General features: G+C 45.8%; 9 protein-coding genes across 9 annotated transcripts; 4 read left to right on the top strand and 5 right to left on the bottom strand.

Moving 5' to 3' along the window:
- Positions 1 to 122: 122 nt before the first annotated feature.
- N7471_005778 (RTA1 domain-containing protein) lies at positions 123 to 1,388 on the bottom strand (the record flags this gene model as incomplete). Its single annotated transcript, XM_057278497.1, has 7 exons — positions 123 to 386; positions 590 to 726; positions 778 to 853; positions 912 to 985; positions 1,042 to 1,098; positions 1,148 to 1,288; positions 1,364 to 1,388. 7 exons carry the CDS (start codon positions 1,386 to 1,388, stop codon positions 123 to 125), a joined length of 774 nt encoding a protein of 257 aa, XP_057138107.1.
- A 1,167-nt stretch (positions 1,389 to 2,555) lies between these two features.
- Positions 2,556 to 3,584, bottom strand: N7471_005777 (uncharacterized protein; the record flags this gene model as incomplete). The annotated part of the gene is made up of 3 exons (XM_057278496.1): positions 2,556 to 2,801; positions 2,857 to 3,489; positions 3,555 to 3,584. 3 exons carry the CDS (start codon positions 3,582 to 3,584, stop codon positions 2,556 to 2,558), a joined length of 909 nt encoding a protein of 302 aa, XP_057138106.1.
- Positions 3,585 to 3,957: 373 nt separating this feature from the next.
- N7471_005776 (fungal specific transcription factor domain-containing protein) lies at positions 3,958 to 5,703 on the bottom strand (the record flags this gene model as incomplete). The annotated part of the gene is made up of 3 exons (XM_057278495.1): positions 3,958 to 4,089; positions 4,597 to 5,485; positions 5,546 to 5,703. 3 exons carry the CDS (start codon positions 5,701 to 5,703, stop codon positions 3,958 to 3,960), a joined length of 1,179 nt encoding a protein of 392 aa, XP_057138105.1.
- A 685-nt stretch (positions 5,704 to 6,388) lies between these two features.
- Positions 6,389 to 7,456, bottom strand: N7471_005775 (GPR1/FUN34/yaaH family-domain-containing protein; the record flags this gene model as incomplete). Its single annotated transcript, XM_057278494.1, has 5 exons — positions 6,389 to 6,583; positions 6,635 to 6,810; positions 6,865 to 6,984; positions 7,036 to 7,136; positions 7,188 to 7,456. The coding sequence occupies 5 exons, from the start codon at positions 7,454 to 7,456 to the stop codon at positions 6,389 to 6,391; spliced, it is 861 nt and encodes a 286-aa protein (XP_057138104.1).
- Positions 7,457 to 8,634: 1,178 nt separating this feature from the next.
- On the bottom strand, positions 8,635 to 9,693 carry N7471_005774 (uncharacterized protein; the record flags this gene model as incomplete). The annotated part of the gene is made up of 1 exon (XM_057278493.1): positions 8,635 to 9,693. The coding sequence occupies one exon, from the start codon at positions 9,691 to 9,693 to the stop codon at positions 8,635 to 8,637; it is 1,059 nt and encodes a 352-aa protein (XP_057138103.1).
- Positions 9,694 to 13,243: 3,550 nt separating this feature from the next.
- N7471_005773 (uncharacterized protein) lies at positions 13,244 to 13,810 on the top strand (the record flags this gene model as incomplete). Its single annotated transcript, XM_057278492.1, has 1 exon — positions 13,244 to 13,810. One exon carries the CDS (start codon positions 13,244 to 13,246, stop codon positions 13,808 to 13,810), a length of 567 nt encoding a protein of 188 aa, XP_057138102.1.
- A 286-nt stretch (positions 13,811 to 14,096) lies between these two features.
- N7471_005772 (uncharacterized protein) lies at positions 14,097 to 14,339 on the top strand (the record flags this gene model as incomplete). The annotated part of the gene is made up of 1 exon (XM_057278491.1): positions 14,097 to 14,339. The coding sequence occupies one exon, from the start codon at positions 14,097 to 14,099 to the stop codon at positions 14,337 to 14,339; it is 243 nt and encodes an 80-aa protein (XP_057138101.1).
- A 632-nt stretch (positions 14,340 to 14,971) lies between these two features.
- Positions 14,972 to 15,313, top strand: N7471_005771 (uncharacterized protein; the record flags this gene model as incomplete). The annotated part of the gene is made up of 3 exons (XM_057278490.1): positions 14,972 to 15,040; positions 15,103 to 15,111; positions 15,170 to 15,313. 3 exons carry the CDS (start codon positions 14,972 to 14,974, stop codon positions 15,311 to 15,313), a joined length of 222 nt encoding a protein of 73 aa, XP_057138100.1.
- A 1,353-nt stretch (positions 15,314 to 16,666) lies between these two features.
- N7471_005770 (uncharacterized protein) lies at positions 16,667 to 17,784 on the top strand (the record flags this gene model as incomplete). Its single annotated transcript, XM_057278489.1, has 3 exons — positions 16,667 to 16,705; positions 16,825 to 16,848; positions 16,927 to 17,784. 3 exons carry the CDS (start codon positions 16,667 to 16,669, stop codon positions 17,782 to 17,784), a joined length of 921 nt encoding a protein of 306 aa, XP_057138099.1.
- Positions 17,785 to 17,909: the final 125 nt, after the last annotated feature.

Here is a 17,909-nt window from a genome sequence, read left to right as displayed (position 1 = left end):
GACTGTACAAAGCCGCAAAACATAAGTCTGAAGCCCGTAGTACTTCCGAACATTCCAAGACCCCTCAGAGCAGTACTGCCAGGAGGTAAAGATCCCCCAGGTATCTCTCCATCTTTGTATGACTATACAACTTGCCGACATGACCTCTCACCCAATACCGGCGTCGGGCTATTGGTATCTGATCTGTCATCCAAGATGAGCTCATCACCGGTTCGTTTCTGCTTCCACCCTGTTTGAGACAAATAATGCGCTGGGTGCCAGATATTGAAGAGAATGAAAATAGGAAGGATGAGGGCGGCCTCGAAGACATAAAAATTCCACTCATGCGTGGCCAGATAGCCGTCGAACCCAGTGCAAAACTCGATCATTCGATATATTGAGCGAATCTGTGACCCAAATTAGAAAAACTTTCACCTCTGAGGTTAGCCATGGGAAAGAAACAAATTCGGCTTCTTACAAAAACTAAACAAGCGGAAAGATTCAATGCCCATAAGAATCGGATCCAAAGTTGATCAGGCCAGTGGTCACGAAAGTGTCTCGAAACAAAATAGAACCGGAATGAGATGAGCAGAAACAGTCCAAAGCATACAAGTTGTATAGCGAGACCGATTTTCATAATGCTGAAAGCGGATTCCTTCCCAGATGCACTGTCACTGGTAGCACTTTTGAGACCACCGACAACTTGAACGAGAAACGATATCACGTCGCACGTCACGAATATTAAAGCTTGGAAATGTTAGTCAAAGAAAATGTTTGGACAAAACGCAGAGCTCATACTCATCCATCGAGGCTTAATCCAGAGCGATTTCCAAGTGCGAAATTTCACAGGTGTGACATGGAGAATTACTCTCCCCTAGACTGGGGTAAGGTCACGGCTGCTGAAAGGGAATCATGTCATTTTGTTCACTTACCATTGCCATATAACAAGAAGCTGCAATGACTGCAGGTGCCAGGAAAATAGGAAGAAATGAGACAGCATATATTGCTGTAAACAATCAGCATTGTCTTGCGGCTTGTAATTAATATTCACAATAAACGTACTTGTTGATGTAACATTCTTGGCCGAAATGATTCTCGCAATGTAGCCTACTGCTTCCACTGGTCATGTCAGTGATACGATTTTGAAATAACAGAAATGCGAACGTACTGATAGACGCAATGACCATGAAGAGCCAAAACCAGCAGCGTAGCATGAAGTACTGGGCCGTTGTTGTAAGACATGTTAGACTGTACAGAACAGCAAAGACGACTGCTGCTGCTATTGAAGGTGTGTAGTCATAGATATTGCCTTTGGACTCAATTAGCAATTGACATGACAATTTGGCCTTCAAGGCGACACAAAACCCCTCGGCTGTTTACGTACTTGCCATGGCATTTGCAGAAACCATGATTGCTACGGGGTGCGAGTTTGCAAAACACCACACCTTGGGAAGGGAAAATTGTTCGGTATAATCTTGTAAGCAGAAATAATTCTCTTGACACAAGCTGGGTCTTAATGCTCTTTATATATACGCGGGTTCCAGATCTCAACTCGATTTTGGTGAATCCCCTATGATACTTTTCTCGCTAGTTTCTAAACAATGTATCTCTGCCACAGCCTCCCATCTGACGGGGCCTGGCTGCCTAGAGCCCGGAGCATTTCCCTTCTTGGATTTGCCTCTACTTGACTGCGACCTATTCTAGTTTATTTTGTCGCCTGAATTAGTCTTTAGTTGGGTTCAATCCACCATATCAACAGATTAAATCTATTTTGTAGATCTTGATACTGCGCCTTGACTACAACTTTGCCAGATTTGGGTAAGTTGACCTCCGCTGAGTAATATTTCTTTTCAACCCGGGCATCTGATTGGATTGAAAGAACGTCTAATCTAATTAAGGATGCCGAAGCTAGTTACTAGTGTCGATAGCACCTCCGTGTTCAACCTAAATGCAGTCTGTGATTGAATGGATAGTTGTCCAGGCGATATACAGCAAGACTAGCTTGGCGTGAGTCTTCCCATTCTCTGGAAAATCCCAAGAGGGTTCTGGGTTTTAATCACCTAAATCAGACAAAACCATCCGCTGACACATCGGAGATAGGTAGTTAAAAGTCGACTAGTTAACTAGTGTATTAAATGGAGAATACTAATATTATAGTAAAAATGTTACCTCTTGGCGTACACAAGTCCCTAAGTGAACTTAAACAGCCCACAAAGCACAAACGACCGAGTCCTATAATGTCACCGTATCCCCTGCCATAATTGTCGGGACATATCCTCCTGTCAGCACAAACTAGCAGTGACTTACTGCTAGCGACTGATGGACAACATCCCTTGCTTATTGTAAGCATTCTTGCACTGGGCTGCTTGCTCCAGCGTGGTGACCGCCGAATGTCAGCACGTGGGATTAAGAGGTGTTCTACGACTAGGCTGTGAAGAAACATCTACATGAATCAATTTCTGATTTTGAAGCATAAACACTGTTAACTTGGCTATGTACACGGTACTTAGCTGATCGTACCAACAATACTATGTGTTCTCGTGGCTCCGTCTAATCAAACGTGAATGCGTGGCACCTTACCCAGAGTAGTACTGGGCCCACTTGCTGCGACCTTGAATGATTCCGACAAAGTTTCGGGCTACCATGCGCCAAGTTTGTTCGGAAGGATGTAACTCATCGAACCACATAAATGCGTCCGGGTTATTGTTGTCAATGCGGACGCAGTCCGTCCCTTCCAGCGTACAATGGTTCAAATAACCCGTCACGTTAAAGGGAGCAGTCCCATTAAAATAGTCGGAAGGTTTGTGATAGATATCATTCATCTGATAGAAGAGTATGAGTTACAGCACATCCTCATCGTAACTGAAAAGAACTTACCAGTGCTTCGAGGTTCACGAGGGCAAATTGTGCTCCAGGGTATCTTCTTTGGTACTCCACCTCCAGCGGTGTCCTTAATTCATATATGGCATTGACAAGAGCCACCTGCTCTAACATTCGTTGGGAGGCCGCTGTAGCGTTGCTGTACTTGTCTGGCCAGTATTGGGATGCTTTGAGACCTCCAGCAGCTGGCATTGCGTACTGTGGAGCAAGGTACATGGCGCCAAGCTGGTTAAGAAGAAAGTAACGAGCTCCGTACTTATAGAGACGGTCAATTTGTTCGAATACACAATCAACATAATCAGGAATAGTCTTTCCGGAGACTTGTGAGTCGGTCAAAAACGCGTGGGCTCCCACATCATTCCCCCCAATCATGATAGCGAAGACAGTAGACTCGGGAGAGATGTCCATAAATTTGGTGCCGTTGGGGAGCGTATACTGGCTATCCGCAAAGAACGCGGGAACACCGTACGTGTCAACATCCGCAAAAAGCTGGTGTGTTGCATTGGAGATCTCTGGCGTAATGGCATTCGAACACACGCCTCCTGAAACGGCGTAGTTGTGCACTCTCGCTCCGGTATACTGTCCCACATACGACGGCCAGGGGCGCCCACCATCTGCCGCAACGGAATCCTGCAGGAACGATCAGAAAACAAAGGCTTCCTCTTTTTGGGGTCGAATATTCCATACCTCGCTACCAGGCCACCCAACTGGAGGCATGCTTCCATTATGGGCTATAATGTATTGTAGCCGTCCAGCATCAGACCAGCTATCCCCAAAAACCACAAGGTCCGTAAAATGAGGAATTTCCCAGGCATAAACAGAAAGGACGACATGTAAAAGGAGAACAAGATTGGAAAATGTCATTTTCTCGACTGCATACCACGATAGTATGAGAGTTGTGCTGGCATTCAAACCCGCAGAAGTTGCGAGGTGTCGAATTTATACCCCAGTTGTCGTCGTGTTTCTCCTGAACAAAGACACTGAATAAACAGCGGTGTAGGCGTTAGATGTCTCTAGAACCCCATCTTTTAGACTTTCCAATAATCCGAGACATGTTTGCATTGGACACACTGTGTCCAAAGCTGAATAAACCTCTCATCAGCGGAATTTCCTTTCCGCAATACCCGCATGGTAAGATTGGCGATGCTGGAAACCCTGCGTAGGGAAGAAGGCAGGATAGACGCACTTTGCGGCCCAGAAAGCAAAAATCCGCCTACCGAGCAGCAGAGTCTAGCATTTGAAACGATACGACAGACCATCATAGGTCAATCCAAAAGCTCATTCTTTCTCACATAGAAGAAACGCTTTGAAAAGCAACTGATAAGAGTCTACTCGACCGATAACAAATCGCAGTGGATCCGAGCTGGAGCCTTGCGGAGTATTCTCCCCACATATGCCGTTGAGAATTGCCCACATAAGGACTGGTCGCAAGACAGACGTTCCGTAAAGCGGAACATGAGCCGAGTACCCATAAAGCTGAAGCTCCTCTATGATTTGCATAATGGTAGAACAATTCATGCGGGCTTCCTGATGACTCCTTTTCCCGAGCAATTGGATTGTTTGTTTGCTTGAAAGAGCCCATGAGACAGCCAACTGAAACCTCACAGTATGATATAACAACTTGAGCGTTGTGCAATGTATGTAAAGCTCACAATCCCCTCCCCACGAACCAGGTGAATTCAATCGCGCGAAGTCAATCTCAGGTGAAACAGTTTTTCGCCACCGCTCGACACTTACTACCACATCATTGACTGATTGAAAGCCGCGAGGTAGACCACTTTGGAGCCATGGCTTCTCAAAGAAGCTCGAATTAATCTCTGGGATACGGACTGATATGGGTGGAATTCGCCCCATAATCACCGCTAGTTTTGCTTTTTCAATCCACATGATAGCAATTTTTCGCCGTCTGCTTGTGTCGTTCAAATCAACCGGAGAGACTTGCGTTCCTATATCTTTGCTGGTCTCAGTGAGACAGAAGTCGTCCATCGTTATCATCGGCACGTCGTGATCGGTGTCGTCTATTATCCACGGTGTTCCCTGGTCAAGAATCAAAGTACGCTCTCGGACGAAGACACTCCACCACAGACGTTTTCGTAGGTGGAAAAGGGAGGCTTCGATCTTGAGATTTGTTGGGTCACGGTGAAGTCCCATTCTGTAGGCCATAGAGACTGCATCTCCAATCAAGGAAGCCTGACCCTTGGGTTCGTTGATCTTTTGTGGGAAATAGGTCATGAGTAACAAGGACTGAAGAATAGTCAGGGGTCGATTCTCCCAGCCTAGTTCATAGAGAGCTCGAACCCTTGTAAACAATTCTTGGGTATCAGCACCGTAGTAAAGGGGGCTCTCGTAGGCGTTGAGGAACACCTGACCAACAAGCATGATACATTGGTAGAGTAACATGCTGATCTTTTCGCCACAACCTCGTACGGATTTGCTCATTTGAATTTGGTCTAAAACAGGCATACATGGGTGCGCATATTTCCAATATGCTATCCATAGTTTTTGCTTAACCTTATCATCTGGTACCAGCAGGGCACGCTTATGGTCTAGGAGTTGAAGCTCGTCCTTGGTGATGTGCGATGGTACGGGCTCAACATAGCTAGGAAGTCGGTAATATTCGGCAGCTCTAGTATAGATGGTGGAGTGAGTAAAACACAATATACTTTTACAAAGACGTACAACTCACTCATAGCTGCTTTTACACGGTACCTCACCCAAGGATCGCGGTGAGAAGCAGTCCATACACGGCAAGCCTTGTCGAGGAGTGCGGTCACGAATGTAACCGTATCCATCGGCATCGAGAAAATGTGGGTGAAGAATTTGACCTCGCTCCTGGACATCCATGATAAATACCATCGATCTCCAAGAGGAAATAATCGTACGGCTGTCCCAATACAAGATGTGAGCCCATTTTTTAGGTGATACGGAATAGCTCTTTATACATGCCGCGTGTTTTTTCACGTCTTTGAAATCCGAAGAAGATTAAGTATACTGAGTACGCGTATAGGAAGTTTAGCCCTCTCTCTATAGAGCCAGGGCCTTCGTCTTCTGGTTCACTCGGCGGAAATAATGCGGCGGGACGGAATGTGCGGGTGCGGCGAGTTCTGCGGGTACTATGGGCATTGCGGGTGCTGCGGGTTCTACAGGTGCTGTGTAGTCATGAATGTCATCACATGTCACATGTCAGATCCATGTTATGGCTTTAGTAGACATAATTGCTGATTTAATGCACCTTTTTCATTTGGCGCTATCTTCAAAAGTTATTGCGGTATCGCATATATAACGTACAGCAAATGGTGTCTTCTTGCAAAGGTTAGGATGGGAAGATTAGAGATGTTTACCGTTTATCTGGACTTTTCTATGAAGGGCTAAAGCAAGACTTGATTCAATCCAACTAGGCCAACATACTATTTCATGGGAAGGAAGTTGAAAGGCAGATCAAGATCGCAAACTCATAGTAGGATAAACACATTGCTATACACAAATTCAGACAGTACGCCAGAGTGGAAAGGAAACTCTTTGACCCTCCTTATCCCTCCTTATCCATTCTCTTTCGCGCCTTTTGATTTCTTCCTTGAACAACCTCACTTAAATCCCCAACTGGTAACACAAGAGGGAAATCGATGGACTCCAATATTTGGGCAACAAAGATGTACCATATCGGGATACAAAGTACGAAATTGCATGCACCAGCGGCCTTGAAGCGAGAAATTAGTGTGAGTTTCTGTAGGAACAGAGTAAAGGTTCACGGTGAATCCGAAATCTCATCACATACCATTTCCACCTTCGCTGCCAACGCCTCATTTCCTAGCGCACTGTAGAAATGAACAGCTGCATAAAGATTATATGCCGCTACTAGGAACAATAGTGCGAGGAATAGGCACACGTTTGTGCGAATAGAACAGACAAGATACACGAACGTGACCACCGCCAGAACAACGTAAAATAGGCCTTTGAGACTTATTAGGAAAAGTCTTGGTCCCTTACCCTTGGAGCGCGACTTACCTGCAGTTGCATGGTACCCTGTTGTCTCTACACCCTCCAAGCTGCTTCCCGTAGAGGAATATTTGGCACCCACTGCAAAGAATGGTATCATGGAGGCTCCTTGGGCGAGCCAGAATGCTCCTGTTACGTACCCATTAGCATCTCATTCCCTCTCGGAAAGATAAGGCTCACCATATGTGAAAAAAACAGCACATGAGAACGTATTTCCAAGTATCCACTCTCCAATTGCACCGATGACCTGAATCATGCCACCAAAAAAGATATACGCTGGGCTAGATCTCGATTAATATGAATTCTGGACATTTAGCCTGGTTTGATCCTACAGAATGGCCCCTCCGTCTCCACCAGCGCCCCTCCAACCCATGTGGAGCATTGCATTAGGAGTAGCAGACACTAGGAAGCCCATCAGCGCTATGGGGGTTGGATTACCAAAAGTCCGCCGCAGGTTTCCTGCAATAGGTATCTTGGGAGTCAGGTAGAGCTTCTCAAAAGTATCCCGGGGAATGGGAAACATGACACTCTCTGTGGTGTGCATGGGAGAAAGTATCTCCGTGTCGGCTTCTATGTGCTCATCCATTGGTTTAGTAGTCATATTGCCAAGTTGATATCTGAGGAATCGTAAATGGGAACCTGGCTTCGATGCAATGCAATTTCCCTTTCCTCCTTGCTAGAGGTCTCACAACCCGCTTAATATAAGGAGAAAACGGGGACCCTGTTCCTTTACCCCACAATCGTATCCCATACCCCGCGTTATGCCCCTTGGTAGACCTGGCAGTGACCCTCCGGGTGGTCCATGATCTTGGACCCTCCACCCGACCCTGACCCTGACCCTCCACGACCCGCAGCGACCCTCGGATACATAAATCCATAGCGCTAAGCCTAATTTGTGCGTATAAATCCGCTTATATAATCGGATATACATAATTATTTATATAACTAGTTAAAAGTTATTTATATCATAAAATTTGCTTGTTTGTCTTGTTTAACGACCCTCAGGGTCACCCGCGGGCCACTGCCAGGTCTACCCCTTGGACAAGTTACAATCTCCGCGGAGATATGGTTGTTTTGTATGGTGTCAGAAACCTACACAAAACTCAAAATGAATAGGAGTTACGCAATATGCTGACGGAATGAACCTGTTGAGCCGATATAAGATGTTACTTTACTCTCGTAAAATAGGCTTCCAAAACTCTGGTTTCCGCAATACCCGCCCCAATGAGTGGATTGACAAGCTAAGTAGCTGTCTACTTGACCGATAGTATTTGAAAGTCAATTCTCGACTAGACACTAAGATTTCGTGCTGTCTAAGTGAGCGTAGTAGTCTGGAATGGCTGATGAGAGCCGAGCTAATGATTTGTGCCTACGGTCACGGTGAAGCAATGACATTCAATGCGGAAACGGCCGCTCTATCCAGAGTGTGCGGATTCAATCACACTAACTGCGCTTCGATAAGTAAGAAAATCCTTGTTCCTTATTGGAATTAAGTTTCAAAGGCTCCCCTATTAAAGGGTCTCAGGATAAACCACACAAGCCCATTCAAAGTAAGGAAAACCATTATGGGGACTGCATTTTGATATTACCTTAACATGCGCTCTTCGCCTGCAATGGCTGTATTGTGCATACGGATAGTATTGATTCTTTGCACTCCGAGACACAAATGAAAAACCAACTGGTATGCAGGAGCATAAGGGCCAAGCATTCTGCGTATACAACTCGGAGTTATCCACCGAACAAAAGAAATCTTCATATCCAAGTTTCAGCGAAGCTATTCTACATCGATGTCATCTCGACAATCCCAAATCCAGTGACCCTCTGGTTGCGCATGCGCCCAGATACAAAAACAAATCCTTCATAGGCGGTATTGGATGCACTCTGTCCAAACATCTCCTGGTTGGCAGTTACACTCTCGATGGATAGGAAGTCGCCATGGGCAAAGTCAAGGTTCCACTTAAGAGGATACTCAACTCCGCTTGCCTCTGACACCCAGGTCTTTGTCATGTCCGCTGAAAACCCCACTGGAAGAAATTGTAGCGAGCCATCATTGGATCTAATAGTGGCAAAGCGATCTCTCTCATGAGGATTCTCAATATCAATCGCCCAGATACTGGCCTTTATAGGAGTGTAATCGAGGTGAATTTGAAACCAAGTCCAATTACCAGTACTTCCGCCGGTGCTAGCTCCACCTGAAAGACGTCCCAGGTCATGATTATAGTTCCATTGCCGATCATACCAGGTAAACGACCGATTTGGATCAATCTTTACTTCCTTGCCATTGACCGTGATTGAACCGGTAGTTCGACATGCTGGCATGGCCCATTCGTTGGCCGGGATTTTCATCCACAAGAACTGTCCGGCGCCTCCATTAAAGATGACAGGAGAAGTTGCGCCAAAAGTTATGTCGAACACGACACCGTCATGATCGCTCCAAGATCGTATTTTGGAGAGTTTGTCGTCCGACAACGCAGCAAAACCATACCCATGGGTAGTTATATTGAAATCGGTGACTGCATTGGCTGACAAGTTTGCGCTAGAGACGTATGACGCATAAGCATTCGATGGACCCAGGCTGAGCGTCGAAGCTCTGTAAATGACCCCATTTCCGCTTGCCAAACTATGCGAAATAATCACATAATGTTCATTGTTAAAATCGGTCACGTATGAGCTTAGCCAGTAAGAACTGCTAGCTGCAATGTCAGATGAAAAATTCTGGGTTTCATAGATGTCATATAAGGTTGGTAATTCGTCCTTGAATGAATAGCAAATAGAATCAGCATTCCATATCCCTACATGATGACAAGGCGTAGAAGTTACATTTGTGACGGGATTCATGACGTACCTTGACAATTTGTTCAAAATTCTCTGGAGAAAACATGTACGAATGACCCAAGATAAAAGCTGCCATAAGCCCGAAAATGACAGAAGTGAAGCGCATATTTGGTATGGATATAGATGTATAGGTCTTCTTTCATGGCAAGATTCCAGTGGGAAGATCTACCTATATAACTCCATTTCTTAAACTGGGAGCTAAATAATGGTGACAATGTATTGATGTCAAGCCGTCCTCATTTGCCGTAGTTGGCTATTCGGCTCCGCTTATATAATGGTCTAACTAAGCTTATTAGATGTAAAATACAATGATTTTTGTTGCTCGATGAAGTTGATCTTGGATTCATCAACTGCCCTAATGGGCTGTGTAGGTAGATTTGTTGGATCTAATTATAAAATTTCTTGTCCCGCTAAGTAATAGTGAATTCTTCTGATTGGCCAGATCGACGAGCTAAACTCTAAAGCCAAGAGCACTAATCAAAAATGGTTAAGATGGGCGCCAAGTTTGCTAGTTCCCGTCCTTAACTCCGCTGAGTCAGCGGCCAAGGTTTCCAAGGTTCCATGGTTAGGTACCTCCACGGCTAGTTGATCCTCCTGCCCTAAGTCATTGTTCAACTGATAAAATGTCTTTTGGGTAAAATTTCGAAATGTGCCGGTAAGCTAAATACATTTGAATCGACCCGTTTGATCCTCCGCTGAGTAAGAGGAGGCAGTATCTTATTTTCCCAGATGGACCCTCCTGTTTCCCTTTCCCCTCTGCATTCTCAAAGCATCCTTTGTAACTGTTCATATTATCTCACAAGGTGCGGCCAATTATGACTCACTTGACATCTCATGACAGCCCGCCATCGAATTTGCCGCACAAGCGACCCTTCAAGGCATGCGACGCTTGCTACAAGCGGAAGGTAACTAGTCAAAGATCCTTTATCCCGTCCTACCATGTGTCATTTCTACACACAGATATTTATGTAAGGCAAACTTACTGATCGCGTCCGTACCAATCTAGATACAATGCGATTCTGCAGGTCCACAATGTGACTGGTGCAGTCATCATAACGTTTCCTGTACATTCATCAGATCCAAGCGATGGACGTGGAAAGTGAAAGGATCTGCCAAAGAGAAGTAAGTCTGATAGTTATCCACTTCAGGGTTACCTTGTTTTCTTCATTACTGAGATTGAGAATCTACCAGCACATCTCCCCGGATTCCCAAGGATAAATATAACGAGAACAAATTTTCAGAGGGAGACTCTCCAGCACATGATGGTATGGTTTAAACTTTGGATCATTATTGTGCAGGTTTGGCCGTTTGTGACTGACAACATCGTAGTGTCTTTGCCGTGTTCCTCTGTTCTGACTCGCGGAGCGAATGCCGAATATCTGAATGCGGAATTTCTTACGTCTTCGCCCGTGACGAACAATGCAACGCAATATACGAGTGTCAAGAGTTCTAAGGACTCTTGCAATTCATTATGCCCTGTTCCTCAAGTACCACGACACCAACACTTTTCCAATTCGTTACAGTTTGCAGTACCAAATGAGCCGTGGACATGCGGGCCATCTCAATTGAATCAACGAAATTTTACACCAATCCCCGCCCATCAGATAGAAGGGCTTCCCGATTGGTGCATTGTCCAAGAATGTCTTGATGCTTTTGAGAGTTCCCACTTACGGCTCGTCATTCCTGCCGTTGACCCATTACTATTCCGTCAAACCATCAAAACTGTATATCAAAATCCACTCCCCGGGTCATTCCCGGTACCAGCCAGTGCGCTAGCGAGTATTTTTACCTTTCTCCATTTTTTCTATACCCTACGTTTTGGGCCTATATCAAGCCTTTCGGTGGATGAGGGCGGTTATGCCGACAAAGCTCTGTCACTCTTTCCCAGCGTGATACGCGAAGGCGCTACCCTCGATGGACTGCAATATTTTGTCATGAATGTTTTTCTTCGGCCCTTGTCAGGGAATACCGAGTCTGTTAGGGATTATTTATCCCATGCGGTGAAATTCCTTTTCCAGCTTGGGGGTCATGGTATTTCCCATTCAGCCGGACTAGGGGAACATCTCCGAAACCTCTTTTGGCTATGCTACACGATAGACAAAGATTTGGCGTTGCGGACCCAACAGCCGCCATTGATAAATGATTCCCTGTGTAGCCTGTCGCTCTCGCCAGAATATGTTCAACGGTTTCAAGCCAAGCAGGGTTCCCTCCACGCCAATGGCCAGTTATTTGAGGGCTCCATATTCCCGGTCGACATTCGTCTGAGCGTGTTCAAATCCAAAGCATATGCAGCTTTGTTCTCCGAACAGGGCCGAAAAAGCCCGTTCCAGATCTACTGCGAGACATTCGAGAGCTGGATGAAGAGCTCGAGGAATGGAGGGCTTCTCTTCCCTCCGAATGGAAGATAACAGTATTATTTCATCCTCCCAGGGTCTCGGAAATCAGTGAAAATCCTGGCTTGCTAATTCTTCGGCTGCATTACCATAATTGCATGACCATTATTCACCGTGTCTCCGATAGGTTCAAGGGGGTGATGCCTCTCTGCCGTCAATTGCAAGGATGCATTCATTCAAGCTTCATGCTCTCTTTAGAGGCGAGCCGCTCCATCTTTCTCTACATACAAATGGTTGGCAGAATGATCCCGGCTGACAGCCTCGGGTAGGTCAATACCATGCCTGTTGCTCAGTTTCCGGAAGAATCGCTGATATATTCCCTACAGGATAATGATTTCATATTCTTTGTCATCGCTTTCTACCATCTTCTACAACATTTTGGCACACCCTCTTCATTGGCAAACTCGCCAGGATCTTCGCCTACTCCAGGGACCTGCTTTGATCATCATGCAAAGAATCGAACTTAGCAATCGATATCACAACAGCCTAGCGCATACGCAGCGTCTTGCTCAGCATGTAATGAATTTAGGCACAGTGGCCCAACTAGCTATTGAATTAGCCCACAAATAAATACCCTACCTTGGCTTCTGTTTACCTGAAATAGCCTCATTGAAAGACTAATAGATGAAGATTATTTATGTACCACCCAATCGTATAGCCAACCATGCAAAGCGCAGCAATGAATTCAGCGAGAGCAATCGGCCGAACAATAGGTGTGCTCAATTTTACTCTGAGATCAAAAGGTGGCAAGAGGAGAGCACTAAAATGGAAGGGGAATTCTCAAGTACCGTGTATTACCCGGTAGATATGTGTATATTGACCTTGACCTTGACCTTGATATTTATATTGATCTCTCAGCAGATTGCGCCTCCAATTCCGTCGGATTGGTCCCGGGATCCACTATCAAAAGGAAGAGTATAAAAGAGAAGCTTGCTTTTTTGTTTTTGATTCCCATTATGGTCTCTTAGTTCTGTTGGTTTTAAAATTCTTGTTCGACTTAAGTCCTGTCATAGCGCATAGTTCATGACATCAATCTACAAAAAGCACCTACACGACAAGACAATGACCCCGCGACTTTGACAAGGCTAGAAACTTCTCAGTCACAAATATCACCACCAGGCTCACTGTCCCAAAATATTATTTTTGTTAGTGTCCCGTATATGGCGCAGTTTATGATTCAGGCCAGTCTCTACATGTCCATTGCCCCAGTTAATATCATTGGTGACAGTTTTGGCACAGCCAATCCAGCCGGTTTGAGTTGTTTTGCGGCAGCTTACAGCTTGACTGTTGATACTTTTCTTCTTATTGCTGGTCAACTAGGTGATGTCTATGGCCATCGAAATGTGTTTGTTATCGGCTTCTGTTGGTTCAGCATCTGGTCATTCTTATTGGCTGGATTCAGTGTGTGGTCCAATCAAATGTGCTTTAATTTCTGTCGTGCATTACAGGGCATTGGGCCTGCGATGCTACTCCCAAATGCGATTTCTATCCTGGGGAGGACATACCCCCAAGGCCTGCGCAAGGAGATGATATTCAGTTTGTTTGGTGCGACTGCTCCTGGTGGGTTCATCGTGGAAGGTGTTTTCTCATCCATTTTTGCCCAGTTGGTGTGGTGGCCCTGGGGATACTGGGTTACGGGCATCGTGTGTGCCTTGCTCACCTGTATTGGCTGGCTGGTTATCCCATTCAGCGCCCAACTTAAGCTCTATGACAATCTTCATTTCTAGCAGCGTATTGATATACTAGAAGCCACAGCCGGAATTTTAGGTCTTGTGTTGATCAATTTTGCCTGGCACCAAGCTGCGTTGTTGGGTTGGTCGAACCCTTACACCTATGTTCGTTCTTCTTATAATTGGTTTTGTTTGCCTCGGCGAATTCGCATTGATTGAAACCAAAGCAATTTTTCCCTTGCTCCCACGGTCTGTTTTCACGGGTCAATTAGCGTGGGTGCTTGGGTGTATCGCGGCCGGCTGGTCCAGCTTTGGAATTATCATCTACTACTTCTACCAAATCATGGAAGTGATCAAAGGTGATTCCCCGCTGTTGGCGACGGCCAAATGGTCAGGAGCCGCTGCTTCCGGTGTCGTAGCTGCCTTGGTGATTGGATTTCTTGGTCGTTTGCCTCCAAGCGTCATCATGTTCTGCACGATGGCATTTTTCACAGCCGATCTCTCAATATTTGCCACAGTGCCCGTCGACCAAATCTACTGGGCGCAAGCATTTGTAGTGAGCTTAATCACCTCATTGGGAATGTAAGTCTTCTGATGTCTACCTCGTCACTATATTTGGATTTGTACGATTTCGGCTGATCATTTCATTTTCAGGGACAAGTCCTTTCCTTCAAGCACCATTATACTTAATAATTCCATGCATCGCCACCATCAAGGGCTGGCTGCATCCCTTGTAGCAACTACTGTTAACTATTCCATTTCTCTTGGCCTAGCATGTCCATCAAGGGGCAGGTGAAGTGGAATGTGGATGTCATAAGCAATGAAGAGGCACGATTCTACATTCCATTAACATCACCTTCGTCATTTTGGACATTGAACTGTGCAGAAATGGTCGTTATATCTCAACGAGTTTATTTCTTGAACTTTGATGATGAGAGTTGAGCTTGTGATTGAATCACTCAGCACCACAGGTATGTTCCATGACATATGAATTTCCTTTTTGCATATTTGTTCGACTATCAATGATGTTCATCCTGTAAATCTAACCTCAAGGAGAATAGATCGGGCTGTTTGAGTGATGTGAAAGCATCTATAAAAAGCCCATCATCCGCCGCTCCCAGACAACATTTGAAGCTATCAACACCATCACTTTCAAACATTGAAACGTCTTTACTTTCCACTTCAATTTACACATTGGTAATCGCATACTTCTTTACCATGCGTCTCTCAATTATCTGTGCCCTGTTTGTGGGAGCCGTGATTGCTATTCCCCATGGGGCTCAAGAAGTGAGTCTGATTCAGTCCTATGTGCAACCAACAGCTTACTGACAGATCTTCTTTTCTTAAAGCACGAACAGGTATGACTGATTGTTTAGTAAAGGGGTATTGCAATTGCCAATCTTATCTTACTTTTAGCGTGTGCAGCAGTCTACGACCGCTTCCGCCTCAATGTCAAGCACTATGCCGATGAAAAGGGCAACTTCAACTACCAGCGCGACTCCGTCAGCCTCAATGGAAGCTCAGAAGAGAATGTTGCCGTATGAATATGAGATCCTTTGAACAACGTTGGAGAACAAAAGCTCACAGAAAGCCTAATAGTTTCTAAAAGGCCGGCGAAACACCAAGCCAGTATGTAATGGCAAAGGCGTTGAACTTATATGTTCGGGCTACTCGCACTCTTTTACAATTGATGGAATGAATGTCTTTGTGTTTAGGTGCTTAGTACAGGTTTTGTGAATTTACCAATCAGATCAATGGCTTAAGGCTGGCAATGCCGATATTGAAGTAAAAAATTCCGTGCATTTCCAACTTATAACGTAAAATTTATTTGTTCATAGTTCAAATGAGAACCACTCTCAGCAAGGACCTGGTCGCATTGTCTTCGAGTATCAATATTAATCGCAGACCTGTGGCCAATTGTACAAATCCGGTACATAGGTACCCAGTCTTATACAGATCCACAGTAAGCTCCACACCGGGCCGTCCCGCGGAACTATGTATTGTGGGCTCATTTTGACCCTATACTATGTAGCTACCTAGTATATCTTCAACGGCACCGTCAGTCTAAGTCAACGTGGCTCGAGGAATCTCTACAGACGTGTCTTTATGTGAAGCGAGATTTCCACTGGACGTCGACCATTCACCGAGACTGTCTTGCCTGCCGGGATGGCGAGCTAGCATTCTTGTCACTTTCATTGCCCACTAGGTCGCCCATTGCTACTGCAGCATTGTGGCTCGTTAAGCACGTGTGAGGCACCGTCAAGGATGAAAAAACAGAGCCATGCAGGCTTGCCATCGCCCTGGAGTTGTCGCGATTGAGTCTTTAGTGGATCATACTTCTTCTTTTCTTTATCTTTCTATTCCCCCCCTTTTTTTCCGATTCACTCAGCAACAGTCATCGTCGAGATGGTCCATCCTGCAAAACATGCCAAAAGTTCTAGTCCTTTCAGCCCCAAGACCAATAAAAGGACCAACCATATGTTCATCGGGTGTAGACCATAATTATATAATTAAATAAAGAAACCTTGAAAATAACATGCCACCATTTTTGCACTCTCACTGCCTCTCTTGTAAGGCCCGTAAGTTACAAAGAGCTTGATGTACTTATCAGAATACATGTAGACAAAGGAACTACAACTATTCTGGTCGTGGAGCGGCTGGCGTGGGTTCAACTCCCTGCATCCGTTGACATACCACTCCTTCCAGTTTAGTTAGCCAATTTTCTGCTGTACAACTACTCTTGTCGGATTAGCGGGAAGGAGCGGGGGCGGGATTTCGCCAAGTCATCGACCTTGACATCTACACCCCTGATTTATTATCACTCTTCGTCCCATATGTCGGTCTCGCCTTTTATGACCTGTCTCGACCTAGTCTCCCTTCCCCTCATTGCCGGAAAGAGAAACGACCGGCATCATGTCACAGAGTCCAAACTCCTTTCAGCAACTGGAAAAGGTTCGTACCTTCTTTGATTTCCCTGAGTGAATTCATGTCATTATATGGTGGCCGTGAGATTGGAGAGAATACCTCAAGAATGGATCATGAAGAGTTGACCCCGCTAACTTTGGCCCCAGCTGGGTGAAGGCTCTTATGCAACGGTTGGTATCCCCCATCAGCTTGATAACCGGGAAAAGCTTCGGTCTCTCTGCAGGAACATCCGTTCATGATAATATTAGGTCTATAAAGGTCGGAATAACCAGACTAATGAGTTGGTGGCCTTGAAAGAGATCCACCTGGACGCCGAGGAAGGGACGCCGTCCACTGCAATCCGTGAGATCTCCCTGATGAAGGAGCTCAATCACGACAACATTCTGGCTCTGTACGATGTGGTGCATGCGGGCGAAAAGCTTGTAATAGTGTCGGAGTACATGGACAAGGACCTAAAGCGCTTTATGGATGACCGGGGTGGCGCTCTTGATCTCCCCACTATCAAGTCCTTTGCATACCAAATGCTGCGAGGCATAGCCTACTGTCACGAGAACAGCATCTTGCACCGGGATCTTAAACCTCAAAATCTGCTCATTGGCCGGGATGGAAGTCTGAAGTTGGCAGATTTCGGCCTCGCCCGCACCTTTAGCATCCCCGTCAACACTTTCTCGAATGAGGTGGTCACCCTCTGGTACCGACCTCCGGATGTGCTCTTGGGGAGCTGCTCTTACAACACCAGCCTCGATATCTGGTCAGCGGGCTGCATCATCGCCGAGATGTACACCGGTCTGCCTTTGTTTCCGGGCACCGCCAACGACGATCAGCTGCTCAGGATCTTTCAAGTGATGGGCACCCCGTCCGAACATACTTGGCCAGGCATCAGTCAATTTCCAGAATTCAAGCCCATTTTCCCTGTGTACCTGCCCCAAGACCTGCAACAGCTGATTTTCGGGCTGGATCCTCTCGGGGCCGATCTGCTAGAGCGCATGTTGCAATTGCGACCAGAGCTGCGAATCAGCGCCGCCGATGCGCTACGCCATTCATGGTTTCAGAGTCTTCGTTCTGAGACAGAGCCATCGACACAGAACGTGCCTACACTTATCTAAATTCCCATGTTGTTAGCCCCCGGAGAATATGGTGGAATTATCGCAAACAGTGAGGGCATGACTGTATCAGGGCCGTTACGAAGCTATTCAGAGGGAAACAGCGGGGCTTTCCAGAAGTTTATTTA

Source organism: Penicillium samsonianum (assembly GCF_028829775.1).
Source record: "Penicillium samsonianum strain IBT 33392 chromosome Unknown utg000003l_segment0_segment0, whole genome shotgun sequence".
NCBI lineage: Eukaryota > Fungi > Ascomycota > Eurotiomycetes > Eurotiales > Aspergillaceae > Penicillium > Penicillium samsonianum.
This window is presented reverse-complemented; position numbering and strand designations above follow the sequence as displayed.